General features: G+C 44.3%; 1 protein-coding gene and 1 long non-coding RNA gene across 3 annotated transcripts in view; one reads left to right on the forward strand and one right to left on the reverse strand.

The window, feature by feature from the left end:
- The window catches only part of LOC142151067 (uncharacterized), a 140,772-nt gene extending 139,397 nt beyond the window's left edge, over positions 1–1,375 (reverse strand). The window contains exon 1 of the long non-coding RNA XR_012691138.1: positions 1,353–1,375. This is a non-coding gene — a long non-coding RNA (uncharacterized LOC142151067). The remainder of the gene's footprint in view (positions 1–1,352) is intronic.
- The window catches only part of LOC142151046 (uncharacterized), a 219,974-nt gene that overhangs the window by 126,295 nt on the left and 73,827 nt on the right, over positions 1–19,852 (forward strand). For both annotated transcript variants that reach the window (XM_075206325.1, XM_075206327.1), the window contains exons 2-5: positions 11,973–12,164; positions 12,288–12,366; positions 12,481–12,578; positions 13,004–13,115. In XM_075206325.1, coding sequence (XP_075062426.1) covers positions 12,336–12,366; positions 12,481–12,578; positions 13,004–13,115 — 241 coding nt within the window. In that variant the 5' untranslated portion in view covers positions 11,973–12,164; positions 12,288–12,335. The remainder of the gene's footprint in view (positions 1–11,972; positions 12,165–12,287; positions 12,367–12,480; positions 12,579–13,003; positions 13,116–19,852) is intronic.

Here is a 19,852-nt window from a genome sequence, read left to right on the forward strand (position 1 = left end):
ACAGTATATTTCCAAAACACTTGTAAAATATCAAAACAACACCATCCAGACTGAACATACGTTACACCTTTTCTCTAATGTAAGTAAATGGATGTGAGGTGTAAAGTCAGGGGAGATGGAAGGTAAGGACAGGGGAAGGTAGAGAATAAATGTAAGAGAAGACCAGCACAGTAACAAGTGTCTTATTATACAATGAGTTCCTAGCTCAGTGTTGTACTTGGCCGCCCCTTACCCACCTCCCCTTCCCCCATTCATTGCTGCCCCCACCACTGCTAAGCAGAGGGATCCCCAGTGACTGCAGCAATTGAAGGCTGGCCGGCTGCTGAACAGACTAGGGCTGAATAACTTTAGGAGAAAAAAAAACTCTGGAATGCAGATTTCAGAATATTTAAGATTCAATTATTTATTGATAATTTATTAATACACTTATCCTGATCACTGAGGGCTATCAAAATAATTTAAAAACCAACAATTGTGATGTGTGCAAAATACAGTGAATTAGGGCGATTTAAAAATTGCGCTTATATTGGTGTATCAAAAAAAGATCCTAATCTGATCATTTAATGCTGTAATAAAGTTATAGTTTTATCAGGAATCAACCTAAATCTATAATTTCCATATAATGTGATTGTTAATTACATCATATATACAGTAAGCAATAGAGCGCCATCTATTGGATGACAGGTTCAATATCACTTATGTGGTCAGGTCCTATTTACTCCTTCAGAGAACAGCTAATAGAATTTCATAATGTGGCTCTGACTCACTATGATACCGGTTCTTAATTGTAATAAAGGATGTGATATCTATGTCAGTGGTGGAACATGATCTCTTATTACACCATATATGATATAACTTGTGTGTAAAAGATTACTATCTAACAGACAGCATCCATAAAGCTACTAGCGAAACGTGCGTCAGCGTTCACCTTGTTGCTCCATCTATAGATCATTATTTTGCTGCTAGGAAAACCCAGGAATATTTGAAGACTTTAACATAGTTTTGCAATAATGATTTGGTTGCTGAATAACAATCTCTGCTGCTCTCCTATTAGGATAGACAGGATACAGAGTCTACCCCCTAACTTAGGTGCAACTGAGCTTGTAGACCTTATGTTAGGTAGTAATTAATAGTGGACAGTCTTCTATCTCCCAAGTAAGATGTTATATAGTAATCTCCAGTCTATCTACCTCCCCCCTCATGATACACCAGGAATAACATACATACATGTAATACACACAAGAACAACATATATGTATGACACACACAGGAATAACATACATACATACATACATACATACATGACACACACAGACCTTTGTACAATATCATTCTCCTACAGGTCTGATTACCTCCAGTCTCAGTAAGTTGCCCATAGATGGGCGTGGCCCGCAGTACACGCTCCTCCTACTAAAGGGAGCTGCTCAGTAGCAGCAGGAACCAATCAGGGAGAGGCTCTGTGACATCTGCAGGGAAATATAAACAATGTCTCCAACACAGAACATCCTAAATCTGATTGTAACAGTTTAATCACCATCGTAAAATATATAGTATTACTGTCTTGTCCTCGATACCGGCGGCGGCCATTTTCCCTTAGTCTCCCAGACACACTATTGTCGCCGCTTACACTGCACAGGGGGCGTGGCCACGTACTCCTCAGACGCCATGTCTGAACCTGGAGCGCCGCCCTCAGTCGTCCATATACAACATCCGGGCCCTGTACAATGCTGAGGTAATATCTCCTATAATAATAATATATCAGACAGCAGGAATTACCCCCATATAGTTACCCCATGTTTATGTGCAGCCTCCCGGCCATCAGGACCTCATACATGCGGCTGAGCTGTCACATCAGCTGCTACATAATCCTCATTGTGCTGCAGCCAGCAGAATCCATCCCCCTTCCACCCCTTATACATATCACATAGACTATTATCTTATGTCCCCACAGACACCAGCACCTCCCTTCCCACCATACATTTCATCACCATCAGTCCCCGCAGACACAGCCAGGATCACATTGTTACAGTCTGACTGTGTCCTGCTGCAAAGCCCCCAGTGGTTATTCCTCAGACCTAATACTACACTCACCCCCCACCTATCATGTGATCCACATCCATAAACACCATATACATACACAGTTCTTACACAAGGACAGAGTGGTCCATGTCTGCCCATCCCACAGTGCCCCTCGCCCCGTCCCACAGGGCCCCTCGCACTGCCCCGCAGTGCCCCTCGCACCGTCCCACAGTGCCCCTCGCACCGTCCCACAGTGCCCCTCGCCCCGTCCCACAGGGCCCCTCGCACTGCCCCGCAGTGCCCCTCGCACCGTCCCACAGGACCCCTCGCACCGTCCCACGGTGCCCCTCGCACCGTCCCACGGTGCCCCTCGCACCGTCCCGCAGGGCCCCTTGCACCGTCCCACAGTGCCCCTCGCACCGTCCCACAGGGCCCCTCGCACCTTTTCCACAGTCCTTCGCACCGTCCCACAGTGCCCCTCGCGCCGTCCCACTATACAGTCATGGACACAAGTTTAGACAATGACACAAGTATTGGTTTTCACAAAGTTTGCTGCTTCAGTGTTTTTAGACCTTTTTGTCAGATGTTGCTATGGTATACTGAAGTAACATTACAAGCATTTCATAAGTGTCAAAGGCTTTAATTGACAAATACATTAAGTTTATGCAAAGAGTCAATATTTGCAGTGTTGACCCTTCTTTCTGAAGACCTCTGCAATTCGCCCTGTAATGCTATCAATCAATTTCTGGGCCACATACTGACTGATGGCTGCCCATTCTTGTCTAATCAATGCTTGGAGTTTGTCAGAATTTGTGGGTTTTTGTTGTCCACCCGCCTCTTGAGGATTGACCACAAGTTCTCAATGGGATTAAGGTCTGGGGAGTTTCCTGGTCATGGACCCAAAATTTTGATGTTTTGATCTCCGAGCCACTTAGTTATCACTTTTGCCTTATGGCAAGGTGCTCCATCATGCTGGTTAAGGCTTTGTTAGTCACCAAACTTGTCTTGGATGGTTGGGAGAAGTTACTCTTGGAGGATGTTTTGGTACCATTCTTTATTCATGGCTGTGTTCTTAGAAATAATTGTGAGTGAGCAACCCTACACATGAATGGTCTCCGGATGCTTTACTGTTGACGTGACACAGTACTGATGGTAGCGCTCACCTTTCCTTCTCCGGACAAGCGTTTTTCCAGATGCGCCAAACAATCTGAAAGGGAATTCATCAGAGAAAATTACTTTACCCCAGTCCTCAGCAGTCCAATCCCTGTACCTTTTGCAGAATATCAGTCTGTTCCTGATGTTTTTCGTGGAGAGAAGTGGCTTCTTTGCTGACCTTCTTGACACCAGACCATCCTCTAAACGTCTTCGCCTCACTGTGCTGCAGATGCACTTACACCTGCCTGCTGCCATTCCTGAGCAAGGTCTGCACTGGTGGTGCCCCGATCCCGCAGCTGATTCCACTTTAGGAGACGGTCCTGGTGCTTGCTGGATTATCTTGGGCGCCCTGAAGCCTTCTTAACAACTATTGAACCTGTCTCCTTGAAGTTCTTGATTATCCGATAAATGGTTGATTTAGGTGCAATCATGCTAGCAGCAATATCCTTGCCTGTGAAGCCCTTTTTGTGCAAAGCAATGATGACTGCATCTGTTTCCTTGCAGCTAACTATGATTAACAGGAAGAACAATGATTTCAAGCACCACCCTCCTTTTAAAGCTTTCAGTCTGTTATTCTAATTCAAGCAGCATGACAGAGTGATCTCCAGCCTTGTCCATGTCAATACTCTAACCTGTGTTAACAAGAGAATCACTGACCTGATGTCAGCTGGTCCTTTTGTAGCAGGGCTGAAATGCAGAGGAAATGTTTTTGGGATAAAGTTCATTGTCATGGCAAAGAGGGACTTTGAAATTAATTGCAATTCATCTGATCACTCTTCATGACATTCTGGCATATATGCAAATTGCCATCATAAAAACTGAGGCAGCATTCTTTGTGAAAACCAATACTTGTGTCATTCTCAAAACTTTTGGCTATGACTGTACTTTGTTCCCCCCCGTTTGTAATTGTCACAGTATAGACCCCATTCCATCGTAGGTACAGTATAGGGTCTACTGCCCATGTTACATCCACATTCCCAGTCTCCCTCTTACACTCAATATACAGGGACAGCTCATCCGCAATATACTAAGACCAGGGGGTATATTTATGAAGCAGCGTTATGCCGTGTTTTTTAAAAAGTAAGTGTTATTAACGACAAATCCCACCAGAAATTGTATGTAATAAAATTTCTTTTAAATAAATATACCCCCAGGATTCCCTTCCACAGTCATACAAACTGACACCATTTGTTTGCATTATACATTTATAACACTCTATGTAGGCCGTTCTATATAAATAATGAAGGCAAATTGAGATGCACTGATACTATTTAAGAAACATTTATTGCTGTATTGCTATGCTTTAAAATGATTTTCATTTTTTCTTTGTGAGTAACTTTATTATAACCAGCCTAATAAAATCCAGAAATAGTAAAATGTGTTAGTAAAATGCAGATATAGAGCTGATTAGCTGATCCTTGCTGTGTGTCATGTGTCATAGAAATTCCAAATTCAAACCCTCATTACCAGTTTCAATAATGTTTCTATATGTTTGTAAAATGTACAATAATGTCTATTCCTGTATCCAGGTGAATCTTATATTGTGTTTTTCATGACAGAAATGGCTTTCTATTGGTTACATTCTAATATGAATATTCTTTTACGTTTATTTAGATAACCTGAAATCCGTAAGAACTACCTGTATAAGTATATCGTAAAATGTATTCCCCAGTTCTACCATATCTATAAAAGCTCTCTCTCTCTCTCTATATATCTATATCTATATATATATATATATATATATATATGTGTGTGTATGTGCCGTTTTCCTATGATTTAGGTAACTGTATAGGGTCAGTACTGGCACTGTGTGTGAAATCTTTTTTTGTTTTGATATTTCAAATGGTGCAACCTCAGAAGGTCAAGTCGCAGCTGAAATATCAACTCTGGTGTAAGTATAAAAACTTGTTTAAACACTTTTCCTGATTCTTTCTTTTTCTTGTGAGAGATAACTCAGACCCAGGAGCTCTCAATCCTGCAGGGGCACCTCAGTGACCAAGTGATCCCCGGGGTGGACCGGATGCTGGAAGTGTATATATATATATATATATTACACAGCACAGTAATAATGATTCCTGTCCACCTCTTTGGGGTCTCGGCTCCACGTGAGTGACGTTGCTTAGAAACCTGATCTGACCCAGTCCAGCCCACGGTGCTCCCACCCTGTTACTCCTGACCTGTCCATGTAGGAGGGAAGAGGGGATGGGAAGGAAACACAGAGAAGATTTATAGCCCGAGAGCGGCATAAGAGTCTAATTCCTTCCAGAGAATTCAGGAGGAATGATTGGGTTTCATAACCAAAAGCAGGATATCCAGTTTGCGGAAACCATTGCTTGAGAGTTATTGTACAGAGCGGTCACTGCTGATAAGAATTTTCCCAAAATACCCATTAAAGATAAAGTGTGGTGCCCCCAGTTCCACCTATGCATCATATTTGTGCCCCCAGTTCCTCCTATGGATCATAGTTGTGCCCCCAGTTTCTCCTACGCCCAGTAGTTGTGCCCCCAATTCCTCCTCTGACTAATAGTTGTGCCCCAATTCCTCCTCTGACTAATAGTTGTGCCCCCAATTCCTCCTCTGACTAATAGTTGTGCCCCCAGTTCCTCCTATGCCTTATAGTTGTTCCCCCATTTCCTCCTATTTCTCATTGTTGTGCCACCAGTTCCTCCTATGCCTCATTGTTGCCACCAGTTCCTCCTATGCCTCACAGTTGTGCCCCCAGTTTCTCCTATGCCTCATAGTTGTGCCCCCAGTTCCTCCTATGCCTCATAGTTGTGTCCCCAGTTCCTCCTATGTCTCATAGTTGTGCCCCCAGTTCCTCCTATGCCTCACAGTTGTGCTCCCAGTTCTTCCTATACCTCACAGTTGTGCCCCCAGTTCCTTCTATGCCTCATAGTTGTGCCCCCAGTTACTCCTATGCCTCATAGTTGTGCCCCCAGTTCCTCCTATGCCTCATAGTTGTGTCCCCAGTTCCTCCTATGCCTCATAGTTGTGCCCCCAGTTCCTCCTATGCCTCATAGTTGTGCCCCCAGTTCCTCCTATGCCTCATACTTACCTCTGGAGTACACATCTATCATCCACAGGAGCTGCCTCACTAAAGCAGCCGTAGATAACCAAACACACAGCAGCTCCATTTCACTCATCTTCGGCTTCTTTAGTTTAACAGCTGGGGAGTGCCAGACAGATGTGGTCGATGTGTCACTTTTGGCACGCGTGCCGGGGGTTGCCGACCCCTGGCCTAGAGTTTCATTATTAAACCCTGTATCTATAACAGCAATAGTGAAGGTTTTATATCATTTTAACAATGGGATCAGTTCACAAATATAAATTATTAAAGGGGTGTCTGGACAGTCCACTGGAGAGCATCTATAGAGGCCAGCAGGAGAAGAAGTGAGTGAGTCCAGTGTAAGCTAGGCTGGGGATAGGAGACATCTCCACCAAGATATATTTAAGAAGAGAAGGTCCAGGGCTCAAGAACAAATCCTGTGACTTACGCACAGTGAGGGCCTACTGAAAAGCAAGTGTACAATGTACAGGTCTTAAATGTTGGTGTTTATAAAATGGTGTACTTGCTTAAGTGTGAGCCTTTATATACAGAGAGAACATGTTGAATAAGTGCCCAGATAATGTGTAAACCTTATTGGAGGATCCCTGGTCCTAGACTGGGGTCCTCCAGGCTCGAGCCCACAGGGCCAAAGTTTCTGAAAAGTGGTATGGCCGCTCATTGTTGTGTTGGGCTCTAGGCATGCCTTGTTGGGGGTATGCCCAGTGCTCTGTTGGGGAGGTTGTCATGGTTACTGCTGGACAAGGTGCTTTCTGCACCTGCTGCTGGTGTGTGCAGTATTTCCAGGGCATACCCCCATCATGGTGTGACCACAACCTGGAGCAGCTATGCCTCTTTTCATCAGTGCACCACTTTGTCCCAACAGGCCAAAACTAAATGTTTAGCAGTATGCTTGTGTATAGTGATCATTGTATATTGGGTGTATGATATCAATGTGACCTATGTATTGTCATCAATGTGACCTAGTATCATGGCTGTCCGAGAGCAACTTTGGAGCCCAGCATGGCTGCGTTTTACGCCATTCTCAGACTCCATGTGCAGATTTGTTTTGTTTTACTTTTTTTTTTTTTTTTAAACAATTTATTGAAAATTTCAGGCACAATCACAAAATAGAGGTCACATCAAAGTAGAACAACAACCGTAGAGTTGACAAACACAATAAAGAACAATACATGTAGTAGCAAGTAAAAAAAAAGGTAAAACAACTCTAGCAACAATTAAAAAAAAACAAAGCTAAATAAGAAACAAGAACACAGATGTGCTTGAAGTCATTTATATTTTTAGCAGAGTAAAAGGAAAGAGGGGGGAACAGGTAAGATAGAGAGTGAAGGGGAGAGGGGTGGGGGTCCCTCAGGCAGGGGGGGATAACATAAGAGAGAAGACAAGGGACAGAGGCACCAAAAACAGGACGGCATTAGGAATAGAGGGACCACATATTAAGATTGGTCCAAGGGGTCCACATTTTAAGAAAGGAGTTAAACAATTTTTTCATGATGCTAGTCATACACTCCATCTCGTAAGGAAGCCACATCTTCACCTTAAGGACTTGCATAGTAGGGGAGCAATGATCTTTCCAGGAAATACCTATTAAACAAGTGGCTGCACTGAACATGTGTCTGCTGAGTTTGTTACAGTGTTTTTACAGGTGGTCCTGAAAGGGCAGAGGATTAAGGGCATGTTGCAGGAGGAAAGAGAGAACAGTAGCTGTGATAGTGTTGACGAAGACATGAACTTCCAACCAGAACCTCTGGAAGACCGGGCAAGAGCACCAAATATGGTAAAACAAACCAGGATCCTGGCACACTCTTACCAATGATACAGGAGTTTATAGGCGTTTTCCTTATCCCTAACATTAAGAGAAGATTTGGAGATCCCTTCCCTGATGTCTGACCAGTCCTCCTCGTCCAGTACCTCACCAAGGTCCCCAACCCAATTCATAACATGAGAGGGTATGTGGGGGGGTGAGACAAGTAAGCGTACAATGATAAAGAGAGGAGATGAAGCCTTTGGATGAGGAAGCACAAATAGAGACAGCTGTCTGGCAGAGATCCTGGGGAAGGAAACACAAAAGAAATTACGGATTTGCAGATACTGATGAAAAGCTGTAGAAGGAAGTGTGTATGTGTCACGAAGAGTAGCAACAGTGGGAAAGACGCCTTGTACTGTGAGTTCAATGATCAAATGAAGTCCAGATACAAACCAAGGATCAGGGTGAAGACCTGTAGAGAAATTGGTTTTATAGCAGAGAGGGTCAAAAGGAGACAGTGAAGGCACCAATCTATATATACAATTACAGCGAGACCAAATTATAAGGGAGAAGTTAATGACCGGATAAGAGTGGGCCTCAGGAGGCCATGGGGAACGTGGGGTCCAAAGGAGCATAGAAATGGAGTGAGAGGAAAGCTAGTCAGATTCCATATCAACCCAAACTCCAGAGCCAGAAGAAGAATGCTACTGAATTCATTGTGTTAAGAGAGCCCAATAGAAGTATTTCTTAAGATTCGGGACATCTAAACCACTGACCAGGCCACCATGTGCAGTTTTAATGATAGCAGCCTACGGGTGTGTGACCTTGTGTACCTCACCCTTTCTCAGCAGCTTACATCAGAGTGGATCAGGTGTGTTATACCAGTGTAAAGTGATACCAGGTGTGCGATATATGTGTGGCCTGTGTATAGCTATCTGTGTCTATCAGGTGTGTGGTATCAGAGTGACGTGTATAGTGATCAGTGTGTATCAGGTGTGTGACATGTATATAGTGATCAGTCAGACCTGTGAAATGTGATCAGTGTGTTTCAGGTGTATGATATCGGTGTGACCAGGAAGGTATCGGATGCCAGGTTGCTATTGCCTCCAGTGTATAAAACATTGGGAATTGAGTCTGTTTAGAATCAATCAGCATGGGGAATCAGAGCACCCTAATCACTTACATTTTGTATAATTATAAAGCAAAAAAAATATCTCAATTTCTGGAACGAAATTTCAACGGGGACCTTAAATTTCCAGAAGTCCCCAACTCAGGCATTTGTGACAGATCTCAGTTGGAGCACAATGCACTAACTGGGTGTAGAGGACGGCCAAGACACCTGGCCACAAGAGGACCATTGGAAGCCGTACAATATTGTGTGAGGTCACTTAGCAGTCTTATTAAGCTGGATCAAAGGAACTTCTGAGTAACACTGACCAGGGCTCTACGGCTCATGAACAGAGGTCACACAGGGCCTTGTGTAGAATTTGACGCATCTTGCCACCAAAATGCAGACATAAAATGTGTCCCAGCATTTTACATAGTATCAGGACTACCAAGAGGAATTCAGGGCCACGGTACAACCACTTCATTGGGCCCCTTATAGGTGCGCATGTTGAAAAAGTTTGGCCAAAGTTGAATGTTGGTGTGGTCATACAATTAGGGGCGTCGCTATGCATCATTGGGGTATGGCTGGTGGGGGAAAAGCACTAGGCCCTGAATTCACCGGAGCGTGACATATGTCCAAGCACTCCTGACTTTCAAGACATCTAGCACCACAGTGTAGTACAGAAAGAATGCAGTGTGTACACAGAGAGTTCACAGTCTTGGCCTGTACCTTACATTAGGCAGAACACTCACCAAAAATTTACATTGTCCCACTAGAATCACAACATTTCACACACCCTCCTGCTGTTCTTCTCACTCTTAACCCATGTGGCCGCAGGTTTCTTTAGTTGCGGCTTGTCTGGGTCCTGGAATGTTGGGGGACCCTATTTGGAAAAAATGGCTACATTTAGAAAATTACAACCAGCCCCACCGTTAAATGAATAGCACCCATGATTAATAATTAGGCCTTCCTCCAGCCCCAACATTAAAATAATAGTATTCCCATTACCCCGCAAACAAAATAGCAACTATTAATTAGCCACCATCTACCTCACACACACTACATTGCCAAAAGCTCCCTGTGCCATCACACACATATTACTGTGCCCCTTCATCATCACCACGCTATGCCCCCTTATGATCGCACTGCGCTCTCCATGCTGCGTTTGCCCCCCCCTTTCTTAAACCCCCTGTGCCATGCTGCCTTTGCCCCCCCTATCTTCAATCCCCTGTGCCATGCTGCCTTTGCCGCATGGGTTAAAGGAGTGTAAAGTAATTACATTCAGGAAGCGTTTGATTCATGGTGCCATGGTGAAAACTATTCAGAGGGCTAATCGATATATAAACACTCCCCGAAAAGACCAGAATCACAGCTCATTACAAGCTGGGGGTCCTGCTGCCTGTGGCCTGAGAACCAAGTGTGGGGGAGAGGCGGTGGCCTCCTATCTCTGGTGAATCACCCAAATGGTTGTATAGTTAACACATGAGATGCCCATACAAAACCATCTTATCCAATACTGTGCCTCTCAGCGTTTCTCCTCTTTCACTTACCTCTGTATTGCTTGCTTTCATCTTTATTTTCTTTTCTTCTCTCTTCTCTTTTCTGTCTTCTTCTGTGCTTGGCTTTTCACTGAATATCGGGCGTGACGTGATGGCGTCACCCCCGACATTCACTGCAAACAGAGAGGGGAAGAGGGACGCCGGCACCGCGGTCATGTGAGTATTTGTATACACACATGATCGCGGCGGCGCCGCCAAACCCCCCCCCCCCATCCCCCTCTCCCAGTCTGCGCCCAAAAAAAAAAAACAGATTGGAAAAAAAAGTTAAAAAAAGTAAAATAAAAATCCAGAGTGAGGGCCCAGGCCCGGGTAATTAGTACCCGCTCCCCCCCCCCCCCCTCTTGGCGGCCCTGCATGGTATGCAAGGTATCTTAAGATCGCTGTGACTGCATACTACATAAAAAACACAGATGCTGGAGGAAGATACACTAAAAACGCATAATTTAAGCTTATCATGCAGTAGTGAGGCGCTAGTCATCACGTTGATGGTAATGACTAGCATTTTAATATCGTTATTTTACATTTTAGAAAATAAAAAAGCAGGGTGCCCTCCCTCCCCCCCCCCCTCCCCTCAACTGCTACAGTGCTCTAGTGCTCATAGCCCAGGCTGGCAGCAGCAATTTGGGGTAAGGCGGTATTTCACTGCAAGAACCGCTAACAGCACTATAGGCTATAACACTATGGTTTGGGCCCCCTGCCATAATGTGAACACGCTCTAGCCTGTTCAGTTCATGAATTACCCAGAGGAATCGGGCCTACACAAAAATGGGAGCCCCGTTCATTTTTTTGCTGGTGAACTACAAATCCCAGCCAGCACTGTCATACCTACATTGTAAAATGTTTATCCTGGTGCTTGTTGATATACAAGTGTCAGCATCCCAATGGCTGCCAGAGCATGCTGTCAGTTGTAGTACTACAAGCACCAGCATTCCCTGGCATGCAGTGTCTACTGGGACCTGTATTGCACCTGCAAGAACACACCGAAAAATAGACACCATTGAAAATGAGCTTTATTAGAAATAAAACCCCACAAACTCCCTGCTATGTACTTCATTCATACAGTTTATGAATGAAGTACATTGTGCATATATCCCAGCAGTATGTTGTTTTTCTATCACTAATATATTCATGAGACTTTGGGATCTGCAGCTTTTGTTGTATTTTTAGATGTAAGTTTTACAATTGGGGGATTGAGGTCATCATGGGGGAGGGGGCTATAGACCATTATTGTAAACAGTATTTTGCACAATAAACCCTTAATAAATTCCAACTACGTGTGGTTTCATTTACCTTTTTATTAATGTCTCTCTCAATACACAGGATTACACAGTAGTGATCAAGAGATCTGGTGAGTGTGTGACACCCAGGAGCCGCCCCTGTGTGTCAGGAGGATTGAGCAGGACCCAGATCCCCATCACGGTGCCTGAACCTCACTCACTGATACATGGGAGAAACAATGACCAGAAGATCCTGGAACTGACCAACAAGATCATTCAGCTGGTGACTGGAGAGGTGACTGCTGGGAATGGGGCATTATACAGTAACACCAGGGGATGTGTCTGGATGATGACTGTGTCATTGTGTAGTCAGATTCCTATAAGGTCTCAGGATGTCACTGTGTATTTCTCTGTGCAGGAGTGGAAGTATTTAGGTGGGCACAAGGGTCTGTAGGAGGACGTGAGGATGGAGAATCACCGGATCCTCACATCATTGGGTAAGAGGAGAATTTCAGTTATTGTAGAGGAGAGAATAGTTTTGAGGGCCACATAGATACTCATCTGAGAATCACATATATACAATGTATTTAGTCACAATCTGATTCCTACAGATGGATCCAGTAACAGAAATACCCCAGAGAGATTTCCGTGTCCTCTTTATTCACAAAATTGTAAACAGGAAAATCACAGTATTCCGCAGGAGTATCAGGTAGACGACATTTTAGGATCTCACCAAATACCAAAGTAAATTTTCCAATTTGTGATCTGTAAAAAAAAAAAACTGTGTTGGGTCTTATACACTGATATTCTTCTGTTTCATCTCAATTTATTAAATTGGATATTATTAGATATGATATATTTTATTACCATAATTCTGTTAATGTTAAGTTTGGCTCTCTCTACCTCCTATCCTCTTTGTATTGCTTCCTTTATTCTAGTTGTCTTCTTATGTAGTTGCTTTCTCTATTGTCTCTTGCATTGATTTGTACTTATTATATTGTTTCACTTGTCCCTTACTTATCTGTATGTTTCTCGGTTTATTTATTGTTGATTGTGCGGCGCTGCGGATTCTATGGCGCCAAATTAATAAATTAAGCTGATGATGATATTGTTATTGTCTTGTTGGTTATTTAGGGTGACGTCTTGACTGATATTAAAGTTACAACGATAGAAGGAGAGGAAGAGACGTATGTGAGGGGTGATCAGCAGTGTAAGGAGGAGGAAATCCCTACAGATATCAGCACAGGTGAGTAATAAACACTTATTACAGAAAAGAGTCACATATTCTGTTTACGTAAACAATCATCATCATCAACATTTATTTATATAGCGCCAGCAAATTCCGTAGCGCTTTACAATTGGGAACAAACATTAATAAGACAATACTGGGTAATACAGACAGAGAGGTAAGAGAACGGGTGTTTGAAACACAAGGGAATGTGCTACATCATATTGCACACTGGACCAGCTAGAATGCAAAGGTAATAGTATAGAGTGGGCTGTGTGTGTGGCAATGTTGGTCGGAGGGTTGATGTCTTGTGTTAGCTGTGTAGAGGGTGATAATAGGGTAACCTAGGGAGATTAAGATGGTGGATAAGGAATATTATAAGCTTGTCTGAAGAGGTGGGTTTTCAGAGAACGCTTGAAGGTTTGAAGACTAGAGGAAAGTCTTACTGTGCAAGAGGGAATTCCACAAAGTGGGTGCAGCCTAAAAAAAGTCCTGTAACCGAGAATGGGAGGATGTGATGAGAGTAGAAGAGAGACGCAGATCTTGTGCAGAACGGATGTGTCGAGTAGGGAGATATTTTGGGACAAGTGAGGAATTGTATGTCGGTGCAATTATGTTGATGGACTTGTATGTTAGTAGAAGAATATTATATTGGATTTGTTGAAATACAGGCAGCCAATGTAGAGACTGATAGAGCGGCTCAGCAGAGGAAGAACGGTTTGCAAGGAAAATAAATCTAGCTGCTGCATGCAAAATAGGTTATAGGGGTTCAAGTCTGACTTTGGGAAGACCAGTAAGGAGGGAATTGCAATAGTCGATGCGGGAGATAAGTGCATGAATTAAGGTTTTTGCGGTGTCTTGTGTAAGATATGTGCGTATTTTGGAAATACTCTTTAGATGTATGTAACATGATTTAGCTATAGAGTCGCTGTGGGGAACAAAGGATAGTTGTGAGCCAGGATTACACCGAGGCAGCGAGCTTGCTGGTGGGATTTATGGTCAAGTTATCAACAGAAATAGAAATGTCAGGCAGGAAGCTTCTGTTATTGGGTGGGAATATTATTAATTCAGTTTTTGAAAGATTGAGTTTGAGTTGGCGAGAAGACATCCAAGATGAAATGGCAGAAAGACAGTCAGTAACGTGAGACACCACAGATGGTGAAAGATCAGGAGAGGATAGATAGGTTTGTGTATTATCCGCATAGAGATGATACTGAAATCCAAAGAAGCTTATTAGTTTTCCAAGAGAAGTGGTGTAGATAGAGAATAGCAGAGGACCTAGGACTGAGCCTTGTGGTACTCCAACTGATAAAGGAAGCGGAGCAGAGGTGGAGCCAGAGAAATTAACACTGAAAGAGCGATTAGATAGGTAGGATGAGAGCCAGGATAGGACAGTGTCTTCAAGACCTAGGGATTGTAGCGTTTGTATGAGGAGAGAGTGGTCAACAGTGTCAAATTCAGCAGAGAGATCCAGGAGAATTAGAACAGAGTAATGGTTTTTACTTTTTGCTGTGATAAAATCATTGACAACCTTGGTCAGCGCAGTCTCTGTGGAGTGTTGAGAGCGAAAGCCTGACTGAAGAGGATCCAATAGGTTGTTTGCTGTAAGAAAGTGTGTGAGGCGAGTGTAGGCAATTCTCTCGAGAAGCTTGGAGGGGCATGGGAGCTGAGAGATGGGTCGGTAATTTGCGAGAGAGTTTTGTCAGAATTTTGTTTTTTTGAAATGGGAGTAATCACTGCATGCTTGAATAGTGATGGAAAAATACCAGTAGAAAGAGAGAGATTACAGATTTTAGTTAGATGGGGAATGAGCACAGGAGACCGGGACCTACCAATTTGTGAGGGAATGGGATCAAGAGGACAGGAGGTAGAGTAGTAAGATGAGAAGAGAGTAGAAACTTCCTCTTCATTTGTAGGATCAAATGAAGAGAGAGTGTTAGAGGGTGCTACAAAGGAATTGAGGCGATTGCTTGTCGAGGGAGATGATACCATTTCAAGTCTGATGTTATCTATTTTGTCCTTGAAATAGGAAGCAAGATCCTGGGCACTGATGTTAGTTGGAGGATTCAGAAGAGATTTAAATGTGTTAAAAAGGCGTTTGGGGGGGCGTGGCCTGGTGGGTAATGGAGTAAGACGCTTGTGTCTGAGCTCCTCAGCCTAATTATCCGTAGCCAATATCCTGCTGTGGTACCGGCTGACCCAACTTACATAGACTGGTGCTGGAACCCCTTCTCTTCCTTCCGGTCCAAGTTCGGGCTGCAGCGGTGATTCAGGGCACCTGTGACTAGTGCTTGTTCCCCGGAGCTCTGTTGTGACAGGAATCGCACGGATAGCAGGGAGCTGGATGTCCTTTTCAGCGAGTCCTCTGGTTAGCGGGGAATAAAGAAATCTTTGACCCATCGGGGAGGCTGTTAGGCGGGGTGCATGTTAGCGGCTGGAGAGATTCCTGAGTCCCTGCTTTCCCGCCGTGGAATGAGCTGCGGGCGCCATCTTGGGAGCAAGTAACGGAGGAGAGTGAGCTGGCATACAGTTCTCGGAGCTGCAGCTGATATAATAATATACATCGCTGTGCATAGACAACATCCCCTTCTTTTGGAGCAGTGAGAGCAATATATTCTCTGCCCTTTTCTTCCTCTCTGGCTGTGTACAGGTTCTGGCTGATCTGAGGTTATTATCTGGCCCTTTCACTCGATAGAGTCTGGCTATAAATCTAGCTGGGGCTGGACGCTCTGCTGTGGTCTTCCTTTGTATGTTAAACTGCATATACAATATCTAAAGGTGCATTTGTCAACAACTGTGCGCAGAGGAGGTCACTATGGGTAAACACTCTGCGAGCACCACTGCGGCTGGTAGATTGGAGAAATATGCCCGTTCCAACCCTGCTACGGCCTCGGGAGGAGCTCCTGTATCTGACCTGCAGGTACCTCAGTCGTCGAAAGATTCAGATTCGCCTACTGATTCTACTCTTCAAAAAGTCCTGAAAGCTATTGCTGCCTCTGAAAAGAAGGTAATGGATAAAATTGGAGAAGTGCAGGTTGATTTGTCATTGATGCGACAGGATTTTCAGAAAATCCGGGAGCGAGTGTAGAAGACTGAGGCCCGCATTTCTATACAAGAGGATACTACAGTTCCTTTGCCGCAGAAAGTTGCTGGTTTGGAGGCTCAGATGGTGTCGGTTAAGCAGAAGATGTCAGATATGGAGGGTCGCCTCAGGCGCAGTAATGTTCGGCTGTAGGGTCTCCCTGAAAAGGCAGAGGGAGATGCCCCGAAGGCGTTCTTAGAGAAATGGATGATCCAGTTGTTCGGCAGAGAGGAGTTCACGGCCCAGTTTGCGGTAGAAAGGGCACATCGGATCCCGACTCAGATGCCACCTCCTGGTGCGCAGCCACGCACATTCATTGCTAAACAGCTACACTATAAGGATCGGGATGCTATTCTGCGCCTGGCTCGGACCAAGGGCCCCCTATTGTATCAAAACCAAAGAGTGACTGTATTTCCTGACTTCTCGGGGGATGTACAAAAGAGCAGATCTCAGTTTATACAGGTGAAACGTCGCCTTAGGGAGATGCAGTTGCCGTATGCTATGCTTTTCCCGGCTAGATTGCGTGTGGTTGCAGATGGAACTACCCTTTTCTTTGGATCGCCGTCGGAGGCGACTAACTGGTTGGATAGGAGAGCTCCTAGAGGTCCTCGTCCGGATTGAAGATGCCTTTGGTGACGTATTGATCTCCTGGACAGTTAAAATGTTTGAGATATGCTCCGTGAACTGAGATGATGCTATTAAAGACTGTGTGCCTTTGATAGTTATAATGTTTGAGATTTGCTCCGTTAATGTGTATCACCTTGATCTATGTTTATATATAACTGAAATGCTTTGATTAATATTGCAGTTATTTGGATGCTTATGAAAAAGCTAGTTATAAGGTGATATTATTTGAGACTGCTGGATCTTATAGTTGGTACTAATGGATTGGTTGGGTGTAGAGGGTTAGAGGAGTACTAGGGTGAATTGTGGTTGGGGAGCTTCCCTTGCTTAAAGGGTCGCGGTCTCCCTCTCCTTTTTTCGGTGCATACAGGTGTTTCCATAAGTACGCAGAGATAGTTGTGTGCGCTGTTTAGGGAGATGTGGGGTAGTTGTAAGGGGATCCAGGTATGTCTAAGTTGGGGGTGGATATACGGGGAGGGGGGTTGTTTGAATAGGGAGGGGTAGGTTTTTTCAATGCAGTGTCAGGTGTGGTACTATTTCTCTATGCAAATGCTTTCAGGTGTTGAGATTGACTATTTTGGTATATATTAATGTGGTTGACTGGTGGCTGGGTGTCTGCCTGGGCTGGAAGGGATTGATTTCTATGTGGAAATGTCTCATGTGTATTCCCTTGTGTTATGGCGACTGGGAAGATGAATAGGGGGTCTATTAAAATCCTGACTTGGAATGTTCGTGGTCTAAATGATAAAAATTAAACGGTCTTTGGTCATATCTCAATTAAAAAAGTATGAGGTGCATGTTATATGTCTAACTGAAACACATCTAGTGGGAGGTAAAGTGTTGGCCCTTAAAAAACCGTGGGTTGGATGGGCATACCATGCTACTCATACGGGTCATTCTAGAGGGGTATCTCTCCTTATATGTAAAAAAGTAAACTTTATTTTGTAAATGGTGGAGTCAGACCCATTAGGTAGATATGTTTTTGTAAGGGGCATTTTTGATTCCAAGCGTATAAACCTATTGTCAGTTTATGCTTAAGATTTTGGCAAAAATTTTGGCGACGCGTTTGAACCGGGTGATTAGTGAGATTGTGCATCCTGACCAAACTGGATTTATGCCGGGAAAATCTACGGCTATAAATCTGCGTAGGCTTTTTTGTCATCTGCAGCTGCCCCACCCTGCGGAGGAGAAGGCGGTGGTGGTGTCCTTAGATGATGCTAGGGCCTTTGACTCTGTAGAGTGGAGGTACTTATGGGCAGTGCTGTTGAAATTCGGTTTTGGACCGGTTTTTATTCAATGGGTTCGACTGTTGTACTCTTGCCCTACAGCTAGAGTCTGTGTAAATGGCTTCGTGTCTCGTCAGTTTGTTATGGGCAGAGGTACCAGACAGGGGTGCACTCTGTCCCCCACTCTGTTTGTCCTGGCCATAGAACCGTTGGCATGTGTGGTTAGAAGGCAGTCAGATATTACTGGATTGAGGATGGGCTGCAGGACGGACAAGATTGCCCTTTACGCAGATGATATGCTGCTTTTTCTGTCATATCCTGATAAATCGTTGCCAATATTACTTCGTGTGGTCTCGGTGTTCGGCAAGTACTCGGGGCTTTTAATTAACTGGGATAAATCCAGTGTAACTCCGATTAAGGGGACTTGCCCTAAGGGTTAAGTTTTGCAGACTCCCCTTAAATGGACCCCGGTATTTAAATATCTTGGTATTTGGATTTCTAGTGATACGGGTCAATATATCCAGCGTAATGTCCAGCCTCAGATTGATTTTCTTAAAAAGCCGGATTGGGGTGTGGAAGCAGCTGTCACTGTCGGTCACAGGTAGAATTAACCTGGTCAAAATGATAATCCAACCAAAGTTTTTGTATGTTTTGCAGCAGTCGCCGGTATATATCCCCCATAGCACATTTCGTTACATTGAACGTCTCATGGCTTTTTTGGTGTGGGCAGGCAAGAGAGCAAGGGTTAAGCTTACTACTTTGTATCGTTCTCGAGGGTTGGGGGGTTTGGCTTTGCCGAATCTACGGCTTTATTATTTTGCCTCCCAGTTGACGCATATTGAGGTATGGTTCCGGTCGTGGTTGGGCGTAGATTTGCATGATTTTTTGGTCTCTGAGACAGGATCTAGTCATACACGTGTACAGTTTCTTCTGGCTGGAAGAAAGGTTGGGAGGGACCCCCCTTTGTTAATACAGGCCATGAAGGTTTGGCGATTGTCAGCCCAGATTGGGGGTGGATTGGATTTGGATCCGTGCACTCCACTCTGGGATAATTTGGATTTTGGAGAATTGATTAGGATGGAGGGCGCTGGAGCTTGTTGAATCTACAATATAGTACATATTGGGCAATTGTATGAAAATGGGATATTATATTCATTTGAGCAACTTCAGAGACTATATGAGCTACCTAGGGGTTACTTTTATAGATACTTGCAGCTGAGACATGCTCTGGCCTCGCAGTTTCGGGTTGCTGCCCCGAGCTTTAGTGCAGATTCCTTAAGGGTGCAACTGTCAAGGTTGGGCTAAAGGCGGCAAATTTCATTTTTGTATTCAATATTGGTGGAAGGATCTGGTGAAGGGGGCTTGCCGGAGCTGCAATGCAGGTGGGAGGGTGATCTGGGGCGTCTTAGTGACAAAGCATGGGATATAGTGATAGATAGCCCGAAAGAGGTTACTGCATCAGTTAGATTTCGCCAGGTCCAGTTTTTTCTGTTACACAGAGCGTATCTCACCCCTCTTCGGCTTTCTAAGTTTAGTGGGGGTCAGAGGGTGCTGTGTCCCAAGTGTAGGAGTGAGAAAGGGGACTATTGACATATGCTCTGGGAGTGTCCGTTGGTCTCATCTTTTTGGGGAGAGGTGGAGGATTGTATTAAGAGATTGGAGGTGGGAGTAGTGGCCTTGACTCCAAAACTTTGTATATTCGGTTTGGGCTTGAACAAAAAAACCCGTAATCTTATTAGACTGCTTATCAACACGTTACTTATGTTGGCAAAGGTGCTGATAGCTAGGAAATGGATGGCACCTGAAGGCCCGACCTTGAGTAG

Source organism: Mixophyes fleayi, chromosome 4 (assembly GCF_038048845.1).
Source record: "Mixophyes fleayi isolate aMixFle1 chromosome 4, aMixFle1.hap1, whole genome shotgun sequence".
NCBI lineage: Eukaryota > Metazoa > Chordata > Amphibia > Anura > Limnodynastidae > Mixophyes > Mixophyes fleayi.